Here is a 12342-nt window from a genome sequence, read left to right on the forward strand (position 1 = left end):
CCAGGAGCTCAGTGATGCCCTGGTCCAGATCTGGGAGGAGATCCCCCACAACACCATCTGTCATCTCATTAGAAGCATGCACCGATGTTGTCAGGCATGTATACAAGAACACAGGGGCCATACAAAGTGCTGCGTACAATTTTGGGTTGCTGCAATTAAATTTTGGCAAAATGGACTAGCCTGCCACATAATTTTTCACTCTGATTTTTGGGGCGTCTTTGAATTCAGGGCTCTGTAGGTTGATCATTTTCATTTCCATCAAACGATGTGGCATCCTTTCATTCCTAACACATTACCCAGTCTATATCAGTATAGATATCCAGGAGGATTTCTTTTTCCCACTGAGATCTGATGTGTTTTCAAAGTGTTCCTTTAATTTTTTTGAGCAGTTTATATATATATATATATATATATATAGCGCAATAAAAACTCTGTATACTTTATGTTCTCAAGTAATGCAGCCTCTACTTAGGTGAACATTAACAAAATATGGTGTGTTAAATGGCCTGTGATTGTCAAAACTATTTTCAGGTTCTAAAATGTTGTTTTTCAAGTTTTATAGCCCATTTAAGCAGAAAACTGAAACGATGGTCTTATATTTTCCTTTTTTTTTGCACCCAAGGGCTACACTTCCACTAAAAGATGTTCAATGACTGATTGATTTAATATAATCTGCTCTTCCTGAAAGTTAATGTTCAAGGACAGTCATTCACTTTTAATCAATCAGCTTTAAATTCACCCTTTAACATCGTAAAGCAGTGACAATATATGCAAAGGCAAATGGTTTCACAGTTCTATTAATATTTTTAAAAAAATCAGCTTACTTTGGAAACTTAAATAAGAATATTTTTTTTTCATCCAAGAGTAAAGGATTTGACACTTTTTTTTTGGAAATGACAAATAAAGGCTTTATTTTCTCTGGTTGAAAAACTGGATATCCACACTTTTTAGCAAACTTCTTTCACCACTCTATCCAGTTATACCATTTTTTTTAAAAACAATACTTTTACTTACAAAAACAACAATCAATATATTCAGTTCAAATCTACCACCGCCTATATCTTACACCAGGGGTGCTCAACTCCGGTCTTGGTGGGCAGCAGTGGCTGCAAGTTTTCATGCTAACCCTTTTCCTAATCAGCGAGCTGTTTTCATTGCTAATTAACTCCTTTTCCATTCATTTCTATAGCCCTGTTTTAATTAGAATTCAGTCTGAATTGATTTGTTTCTTCATTAAATGGCAGCCAAACAGAAATAAAACGTGAAACGAGCCAACAGATGACCAGCTAACTTGGAACTTCAAACTCCAGCCAATTTCACTCCAACCAGTTTCCTAATGAGAAGCCAGTTCTTGCTGTTAATTAAAGCAGTTATTGAATATCTTTGTCTCATTCTGCAACAGCAGACTGTTGATTTTCTGTTTTTACTAAGACCACCGTCAAAACGTTTTGGTGACCTGAGCAGAGCAACATGACTGAGACCTTCACCTTTCTTAATTTTCAGGTTAGATGGTCATATGGCGGCTCGTTTTGTGTCTCATTATTGTTTGGCTGCTCATTAAGGAAAAAAGAAAACAACTACTGGGCCTGAGTCACATCAATTAAAACTAAGGCAAAACAAGTTAATCAGCAGCAAAAACAGCTCACTAATTAAGAAGATGGTCAGAATGAAAACTGCAGCCACTGAGGCTCACCAGGACTGGAACTGGACACCCCAGTCTTTCACCCTGTAAACTGTTTGTGATTGGGCCTCAATGCTAACCATTATTGTTCATTAAATGCTCCTGACAAATTCCTCCAATGGTTTGGAACTGACTGTGTCTTCCCTTTCTCTCGCTTTATTTCTAATGCTCCTTTCATCTGTTAATATTATTTTCTCACCATCTTACCTTTGTACAACAGTGGATCTTCTCCTTGGATACAACTACCAAAAAGATAGCAATGGTCTCTCACTGGCAGATTCCAAATTGTCTTTCCACCGATTTCCAGAACTTATCTGTTTACAACGTGACATGTGTTGAACTTTCTGCATCCCATCCAGCACTAATATTAGGCTGTCTGGTACGGAGCTGAATGGCCAGTGACCAGTGATGTCAAAGGATAGATCCTTGAATTTTTCTCTCCTGATGGCTGAGCTGTGGTTCTCTCTCACATTTGCGCAGGCACTGTTCTTTATTTATATTTTTTCTTAACCTCTTTCTCTTGGTGGGTTGTGACAAGACTTGTCAGTGGGGAAGTTTCTTTGTTATTGTTGTTTTGAATTATGTTACAATTGTTCATTTGTTTATTTTTGCATTTGTTAGCTCATTACAAATTAGCTCACACATTAATTGTAAATTTTCCTTGGATAAAGGTGTCAGTCAAATGGAAATTAATAATAATAATAATGTAACACATGTAAGCAGAAAATTTGTATGAGTTTAGATTTAAGTGGCTTCCAATCAAAAATGTCACCCTATAAGATACACCTTAAGGTTTGTGAAAGAATTTCTCTTAACTGGAGAAAAAAAGGTAACTTGAAATGTAAAATACCAATCGGTGATTATCGGTGGACTGCGTGTTTTATTTCAGTGATTTATTTCAGTCAAGTTTTTATTTCAGAATTCTTTAGATAATGACTTTTAAGTTGTAGACTCACAGCTCATGTGGGAAATGTTCTGTAACTGAAATAGCAGGCAGGTACAAATGATTTCATTTGATCATTAATATTAATGAGGTAGTTCCCAATTCTAATTTGGGATCAGATAAAATTCCAAGGTGTATACAAAATAGACATAGACAGGAATTCTGGGAAAATAAGTATACAATTGTTAAAAGAATGGCATTGTTTATAAGAATGTATATGTTTATGCCTAGATAAAGTGACCAATGAGTATATGCTTGTAAGAATATTACAGATGGAGACTAGGAACTTAAGCTTAACATGTTTATGCCTAACCAAATATAACTTAATTAACAATCAACCAGAACAAGGAAACTTACCGGTTTTGTGATATTTTTGACTGATGTAATATTTTACATAAAGCACTCTGCAAGACTCTATACTTTAAAAGGAATTTGCAGTAAGAAGGAAGGAGGAGAGATAGAGAGAGAAACAACTCCGAAAGAGAAGACAACTCGGTCAGAAATTTCTACCTACAGGCTGCCCTTTTGCTCTGATTTGAATCGTTCAGGTTGTAGGTTTTCATATCTAACATTTACACCGTTTTTCTCCTTCAAGTTAACATAAGTAATGATTGAAACAGTTTGAGTATTGCTTTGCTGAAGTGTCTTGTTGTTTCCTTACATTTAGCAATGACCAATGATTATTATTTGAACAAACTTTTAGGTTACGTACTGTCATGGGTAGTAACCAGCCCTTGGCTTCTGTTAAGATTGTGTAGCCCTTTCCAAGATAGACATCGGTATTAAAGAGCCCGACAGGAGTATTGGTTCCTAGCTTTTGCTGGGGTATTCTGAAGTGTAGCCCTTTCAGGGGAAGCAATCTGAAGGCAGATCAACACGTAAGTGAATCCAAGCAGGGTCACCTCTTGAGCAGAGCAGCCCCTGGAGAGGTACTAAAGTTGAGGTAGTTAGCCTTGGCTGGTGTTGAGATGTTCTTGATTTATATTTAAGCTTATCTGTGCTGAGTGAATGTTGAACAGGTAAGTTTTGCAGGATGTATGTGAGAATCAAGGTTAACAGTTTAGGCATTTCCAGTATTAGCTTGTCTACCAATGTAAAATGAACCTCATAAATTAAAATATCTTATCTGGACTCTTGTACACCACAAAAAAAGAGCACAGCTAAAAGTATGTGTTAAATATATGGATTTTTTTTAAATTAGCAGGTAACAAACAGCAAACTACACTTTCTAATCCATAGTTAAACTAAACACGATCATATTACGCTATATGAGAAAATGACTGTGTTTGGAAATATTATATTCTCAAATAAAGGTAAACACTGAATGCTCTGTCAGCTTCTGTGTCTTGATTTATTTATTGCAGTTTACATTATTGAAAATACAACATAATGCATTAAACACATTACAAATATAAAGAAAAAACTCATATGCCTCATATGTTCATCTGGGCTGGATGCCATCTGCGTTATATGTGACAATGAAACTTTCATTATTCAGTGCAAAAAATAAAAAAGAAAGAGGAAAAAAATCCTACCTCTCTGCGTCTGGAAGCCCAGCAGGTCTGTTTGATCTTCCACACGACGGCAGCAACAAGGAGCAGTGACAAGAAGCAACTAAAATGTAAAACAAAACAGCATTATGAATTTTTACACTTTTACCATAAAGGCAAGTTAACAATTATCATTGTGCTAACACAACACCCATCCTCATGTACTGCTGAATTAAACTCAGCTGTCCAGCACTGCTCACAGTTAAAAATAAATAAATAAATAGAAAATTACACATGAAAATGCTATGCTAGTTGCCTGCAAGTTTTGCACTTATTAAATTTTGTGAAGTTCGAAAATAAACAAGATTCAGTGTTTACATTGCGAAAATGAAGTGGTAAACTGACATTTCAATGCCATCTTAGCTCTCTGCTCTCTGAGGAAGTTATGCATATTTACCAAGTAAATGGCCTGTGAAACACACTGGTACCAACTTCAAAATGTGTTCTTTAAGTGCCACTTGCCCCATGTCTTCGCTGTTACTCTATATGTAGCACAAACATTGATACGCAAACAGGACGCACCGCACAAAGATAGCTATATTATGCAAATTACTTTTTCAAGGGGGATTGTGAGAAGTGAAGAAAATATTTAAACCGCCCTTGAGACAAATTTTTTTTTGTTGGCGTAAATCCCACACTCCAGGAAAATGTTACGCAGGACTTGGAGAAAGAGAACATCTGCTTACTGCTTTTGCCATTTGCATTACCGTTAGTAACCTTTTTGTTTTTTAAACTAGGATACTGTAAAGTAATAAACACAGCAATTTCATGCCCTTAATAAGGAGGACCCTTGATTTGTAACCAGTAGTTCCCATCTGACAGGTTTCTGAAGATTATGAATTTCAGCTTTTACTTTTCTTTTGATCTGTCAGCATTTGCTTCATTCACTTCAGAATAACATGGTGATGCAAGTGCCAGTCCTGAATGGGATGCCAGTCCACTGTAGGGCACAAACACTCATATTGGGCCTGATAACTGGGCATGAACTGACTTTTTTTTTCTTGAATAGACAGATTTTACAATACTAACAATTATTCAAATGGCCATTTTAAAGCAATCTACATGCATAACTAATGCAATTATTATGTTAAATTGTGCATTGCATGGCACTAATAAGAGAGATCGTGCCCATTTGATTTTTAAATCAGCCGAGTTTTCCATTAAGGGGTAGCATGGCCGCTTCTAGGTGTCTGTTTTGGTTTCCCAGTTTGGATGCCTTGTGTGTTAAGCTTTATTCCTCTCAGTTTTGCATGAAATTTTATTCATTTCACAATTTTGCAGATTTGGGAATTCCAGCTTGTCTCCTACATTATAAGATAACGAAAAGACTTGAAGAAAAAGAGTTTTGGCTTAATTTGAAAAGTTAAAACAGTCTATTAAGAAATAATGCAAGGTATTCAAATTGTGTTCATGGCTATCCAATGAAAATCACAATAGATTTTTTTTTTACATTTGCATTGCTCAGACAACAGGCTGATTCATTTCTGGGATGCCTTAAATGTGGAGTGTCCACAATCCCATCATATTTGTTTTGGTTTTCACTTCAAAGCTCACTTTCCTTCAACAATTCTAAGTCATTCAGTTACTATAGGGGAACTGGCGAGAGTGAACTGTAGGTGCGTAGTTGGGTATTATGATGTAACGGACTGGTGTCCCATTCAGGGTCTTTGACCTGTGTTTTCATTTCAGGTAGATAAAAGTCTTATAATGCACTTAATTGCTCTAGTGGCAGATTTAGATTTCAGTTGAATCGCAAAAAAACATGCACACTAATGGTAAAAAAGTGTTTATTTTAATACATTTGAATGCAATCAAACATTTTCCTCATAAGTAAGACTAGGCTACTTTAATAGTTGCAATTTCAAGTTTGTTTAGTACAGTTGATTACCACTTTGCTTTAATGTATTATCTATGACTTTATTTATGTCCTGATTAATTCATTAAGTATGTCAGTGAGGAAAGCTACTATTTGTTAACAAACATACATTTCCTAAATACTGGTATAGGCCCTCCTACAGTGGGATACAGGTGTTTGCACATACTATTGAATATAATTTTATTAAGTACCTTGTTAAATTCTGTTTGCAATAAGATGTACTAAAAGTATGGATTCAACATAAGAGAAAAGTATTTTACCAAGCCATGTTACTTACTTGAAGTGTCTGTAAATGTTAAGTTTTGTATATTGCTGTTATCATAACTATTTTCTAAATGTATGTCCAAGTGTAAACCCTATGTGAAAGCATACAGTGTGGTATACCATATCAAAACAAACTGAACTGACCTAGCAAGAACATAAGAGAAAGAGAAACGCTTTGTATAGCCATTTATCACTTAAAATATGTCGGCAAATTGAATAATAAAAAAAAAAATGTGATTTAAATCTGACAGGATAAAATCTAGTCTGAGATGCTATTTGTCTGGGCTGGAGGTGATGATTAGTTTGTGTCCCTGGTCTGAGCAAACTGGCATTTAACCAGGTGCCAATACTTCTGTAGCAAGAAGTGAAAAATGCACAGGTAGCTGGTGTGATTTCAGATTTAATACACTTTATGACATTTTTTTTGCTTTCTATATTTACACATTAACATATTGTGTATATTTATATTAACTTTAAACACACACACACACACAAAACACTAAGCTTGTGACAAAAGCGAACCTGCATCATTAGAGCAATTTGCAAACATCTGGCACAGACACTAAAAGCAAAGCATTCAAGGACACTTTGTTAAATAAAAGAAACCTGCTAGACTGTGCTAAAGAAGCAGAACAGGAGTGAGGAGCTGAGTGAACATGCATGACGAGATGATACTGTATCAACTACTGAGACTTTTTTAGTGGAATGAATAATACAAATCTTACATTAAATTATTGTATTTGTGTGTGCAGAAACTAAATTATTCGGAATTTGCATTTTACCTGTAAACTGTTACACTGGAGTTACGTACACTCTTAAAAGACTGTAATGCTGCTTTTACATCTGGTGACAAGGTAGCCCTCAGTATAATGAGGGCAAACCTATCTTGGGGCATCAAAGCGAGAGTATGGCAAGAAAATTCATAGCCACTTTCAGAACACCAGAGACAAAACAGTGCATGTGGCATGGAATCCAGGCCATTACAAGACTATTAGACCACATCGTCTGTCTGCGATAGTGATAACTTATATGCATGGTTTCATAAATTATGATCAAATGATTTACCACCAAGGAAGTCTATCCCTCTTCAGGAGGAACAGCTATTGTGTTTGTCCACAGATGACATGAGGAGAACTTTGCTGAATGTAAACTAATGCAAAGCTGCCAGACCAGACAACATACTTGGCCGAGGGCTTAAGGAATTACAGACATCTTCCACATTTCCTTGTGCCAGGTGGATGTCCCCAAGTGTTTCAATACCATCACAATCCTATCTGTGCTGAACAAGTCTTCAATCTCTTACTTCAATGACTATCGCCCTGTAGTACTTGCACTGGTCATAATAAAGTGCTTTGAGAAGCTAGTCTTGTGCCCACCTGAAAATCAGAATTCCCACATCGCATGACCCTCTCCAGTTTGCCTATCATTCAAACCATTCCACTGAGAATTCCATATCATCTACTCTCCATCTAGTTCTATCCCATCTGGACAAAAGCAAAACTTATGCTAGAATGCTGTTCATAGACTTCAGTACAGTATTCAACATTATCATGCCTCAGAAGCACATAGGGAAGATGAGTCTGCTAGTCTACAACAGTTACTTCTGCAAATGGATCCTGGACTTCCTGACAGCCCAATTCTCTTCACACAGCTGACTCACAATGGTATGGCTGCATACAACTACAACATCAAGTACGCTGACAGCACAACAGTGCCGGGCCTCATCAGCAGTGTGGATGAGTCAACTTACATGTCCTGTGGACTGGTGCAAGTGCAGCAATGTGTCTCTTAGTATGGACAAGATCTAAGAGATGACTGTTGACTACAGGGAAGACCAGGTAACCCACAACTCCACATATCAAGGCTTCTGTGGCGGAATTGGTCAAAAGAACTAAATTCCTTGGTGTCCACCTGGCAGTGGACCTCAGCTGGACAACTAACGGCATCTCCACTTTCTTTGGGAGGCAAGGCAAACCTACCCTCTGCCCATTCTCACTACATTCTAAAGGGTACCATCTACAATGTTCTGACCAGCTGCATCACTGTCTGGTATTAGAACTGCAGGATATCAATTTCCTACAACAGCAGAACAATCACTGGTGCATCTGTAACCTCTTTTAAAGACATCTACAGTATATCAAGCATTGTATCCACAAAGCCCTGAGCATTGTGAAAGACAGAACTGACTCTTTCCATGGTCACTCTGTCCTACTTTAATCTGACAGAAGGTACTGTAACATTCGACCCAGTCCTACCAAGTTCTGCAACAGCTTCTACCCCTTGAATGTTTAGACACTGAACTCAGTGCTGATCCACTCCACTCATATCTTTCAATATACGGGACATCTGTTGCTAGCGTTGTCGCTATTATTAGCTGTTATTATCACTATTATCCCTTTTAACTATCTTTAAATGTATTACTACCTATTCATTTACTTATTATTTGTTCAATTATCTATTGGTATAGTTTAGTAGAGTTTGGTATTTTTTAACTTGTTTTGCACTGGTCCCATGTTATGTATGATATACTGTATAGTTATGAAATAATATATGTAGTATTTGTTTATATAGTGTACAGTGGTCCTGAAGAATTGTATTTCTTGCCAATGTATACAGCAATGTGTGCAGATTTTATGACAATAAAGCCACAGGAGCAGTGTCCTTCAGAATTAAAAAAATCCTACTATGTATGTCTTTTACTGAAGTGTAGCAAAGCCTGTGTTACAATGATGATAACGATGTGGTACGTTCCTGTGCCTCAAAAGATGTTTTTATTTTCAGTTAAACTGACATTAGAAGTCAATGTTTTGGGCATTCTGTACTTTCCTCATATGTGTGCTGAAAAGTGTAGCCGTTCACTACAGGTGTAAGTAAAAAGTCCATTTACCGGAAAGAGTATGCCCAAATATACCCCCACAATGCAATTTTGTGCACACATGGCAGAAGTAACAATCAGTAGAGAGTAATATGACCTGTTACAAGGCAAGGGTAATTTTATAATGGGGTGGCTGCTTGGCTATACTAAAAAAGCCTACTCATTTTCCAGCACTGATTCTTGTTAAGCATCTGTAGGATGATGGAGAATGAGCAAAGGTCGGTGTTATTCATTTCTCGAAGGACCTTATAGGGTTTAAATGTTTTATTATTGTATTTCCTGTAATTCTGTTAAAAAGGTGTTATCTGCAAGACTAAAAATGCATTATACTATGATGCAGGAAGTAGATGCCATTATTCTGCCTACAACTCTCTTTACTCCTATTTCACCATCAGCATTAACCATTCTGTTATGCTCAGCAGCCATACGAATAAAAGCAATTCACAACTGAAGCGAGATCCTGTGCTTCACAAACAGTATTATAAATTTCAAAATTGTGCTTTCCATTAAATAATTAATCTGCCGAGATGCACTGTTATAGAAGTATACTGCGTCATTAAATACATATAATATGGTGTGTATATCATAAATTATTCATATGTTAATGTGTTCTTCACTTACTGTTGTCTTTTTAGTACTAACATCATTAACATAAATAAACCTACAGAAATAATGAAATAAATCCTAAATAAGAATACCAGAAATTAAATGTCATACTAATTTAGGTTGGAATTTAACTAATCAGGGTAGGCAGATAGTGTAAGGCACTATATCAGTTAGTTCACCTGAACATTTCTGGCTTAAACTCCCCATTTTTTGTCAACACTGCATACTTCACATGAATGAACTGAAATACAAAATTTCAATGGGAAACCCTGGCTTTCAGTTTACCTGTTTTACTAAGCACATTTGAGAAAGTTGTTATGATTGTGGAAAATAACCAACATATACTAGAGATAACAAAAAAAAACAAAAAAAAAAACGTACAGAATTAATCCATGCTATTTAAAGTAAATTAGATGAAGGGTGTCTTTTTCTGTGTTTTACTTTTAAAAACAAGTTCACACATGTCACGAAAATGATGCTTGCTGTAAAGCTGCAAAATAGGAGCCATTAATGTTAAAACAAAAAAGAAAAAAAAAGTTTCACAAGGGCTGAATTTTAATTAAGTGCTAAAAATGTGGGTGGAGGGAACAAATAAACCTAGAAGATAAAAGAAGATCATTAAAGAATATGAATACTAATACATAGGTCTGTTTAAAGCAGTTGTACTAGTACTAAAGGGCTCACAAAAGAAGCCATAGCAAAGTTGTTAAAGACTTTCAGTAGCAGCATATCAGCAAGACCCACAAGAAATGCTGATTCTCATTCTCATATGTGGGGGAAAACAGATAAACAGTTAACAAGAACAAACATTTAGCTCAATGAACCATGAAATAAAAAGACAGACCTTATTGTAAGTACATAATACAACTGCTTGCAGAAAGCAATACAATTAACTGCTGTATAAAGCACAGTGTTGTATGTGGAATGTACTCGCTATGTAATAACATATTCAGCAGTGTTACAAAAATTAATTGCTAGTGGAGATGGAAAACAAAATTGGTTGAAATGCGCCAAGCACTCTTTTTCAAATATCAGAGGTCTGTCTTTTAAAAATTCACATTCACCATAGCAACAGTAAGTTTAACATACTAAGCAATTAAAATTGATACCAAATAAAACAGATTCTGGAAACTGTTTTAATACAACACTTTTCAATATGCTAAATATTACAATCTCTCTGATCTTAATACATTAAAACAGGATGGGCCTTGTGTGGTTGTGTATGTAAGTGGGCCCTGTGATGAACCTGTGCCCTGTCTAGGTCTGTCTCAGTCGTTTATCCCAATTTAGACTTTGATTGGTGACTTTTTATCATTTAACAATTACTGGACAAGCACATCTTTTCAAAAGATTTACTTCCTGAAAAAAATTTTGGTGATTATGATAGACAGCTTCAGGCGGCTGAACACAAATATGATTTTAGATTGACTGTGCCACATATGACTTTGGAGAAACATTATATGAACTTTCACTGAATTTGACTGCTTAGTGATCTTAGATCAATTGAGCTAAAATGTTTTTTGGCTGTTTTCAATTTATGTTCACTGTTTGATGCAACATCAATATATTACATTTTATACACAGGAGGACAGAAATAAAAAAAACCCCAGATAAACTAGATAGTGGTTAAGGCTTTAGACTTCAAACCCTGAGGTTGTGGGCTCAATTCCCACTGCAGACACTGTGTGACAGAGCATAAGTAACATGACCTGCCTGTGCTCCAACTGGAAAAACAAATGTAATGTAACCAATTGCATCATAAATGTTTTAAGCCACCTAGGAAAAGGGTGTCAGCCAAATAAGTAAATGTAAAAAGGTAAACTGGAGAGAAAAAATAAAATCAACAGGTGTTCCAAGCCCAAAAGTCCATCCAGCACACTCTGGACATTCTACATAACATAAATGTACTTAAGGTATGTTTATTGTTTCCAAGCTTCATTCCAGAGTGCAGTGGGTCTTGTGGATAACCACTTCTTATTTCAGTGTCCTACAATAGTCAGCCAGTACTGATGGACTCCGATTACCCTGATTCTGCTTTTCCATTATTGCAATGTCCTGTTGAAACCTTTTACCATGTTCGTCACTGGCTGCATCAGGTTTTACAGGGAAGAAGTGTGAAGGTGAATGCAGTCAATTGGCTGGATGTAGTTTGGTGTGAGGTAGATGCCATGAAAACTCTTCAACAACATCCTTGAATGCCTTCCATGTGATTTCCACAGTCTTCACTATCAAATCTTCTAACTGCTTGTCACTGATGATGTGTCTGATTTATGAACCAAAAAGAGTGCCTTCCTTATTCTTGGCATTGGTTATTCATGGAAACGTCTGTCTCAAAATTCTTACAGAGCAACCAGCCATTTTTAATGTAATGAGACTCTTTAGCATGGCTGTCCCATTTGCAAATGAAACAACAGTACTTCATATATCTAAGCTACATTCCTAGTAGCAATTCCACTACTTTGAGGTCACCATAGATGTTCCATCAGATTTCCATCACAAAAATAGCCAACATTATATGACATAAAAGTATAAATGTGATTTGTGTGA

The 12342-nt window shown here is 36.2% G+C and overlaps 1 protein-coding gene across 1 annotated transcript in view; it reads right to left on the bottom strand.

The window, feature by feature from the left end:
* The window catches only part of atrnl1b (attractin-like 1b), a 1075952-nt gene that overhangs the window by 383693 nt on the left and 679917 nt on the right, over positions 1 to 12342 (bottom strand). Inside the window, exon 26 of the mRNA XM_039775615.1 lies at positions 4160 to 4238. Within this exon, the coding sequence (XP_039631549.1) occupies positions 4160 to 4238 (79 nt within the window). The remainder of the gene's footprint in view (positions 1 to 4159; positions 4239 to 12342) is intronic.

The sequence above is a fragment of the Polypterus senegalus genome, chromosome 1, assembly GCF_016835505.1.
Source record: "Polypterus senegalus isolate Bchr_013 chromosome 1, ASM1683550v1, whole genome shotgun sequence".
NCBI classification, from domain to species: Eukaryota; Metazoa; Chordata; class Cladistia; order Polypteriformes; family Polypteridae; genus Polypterus; species Polypterus senegalus.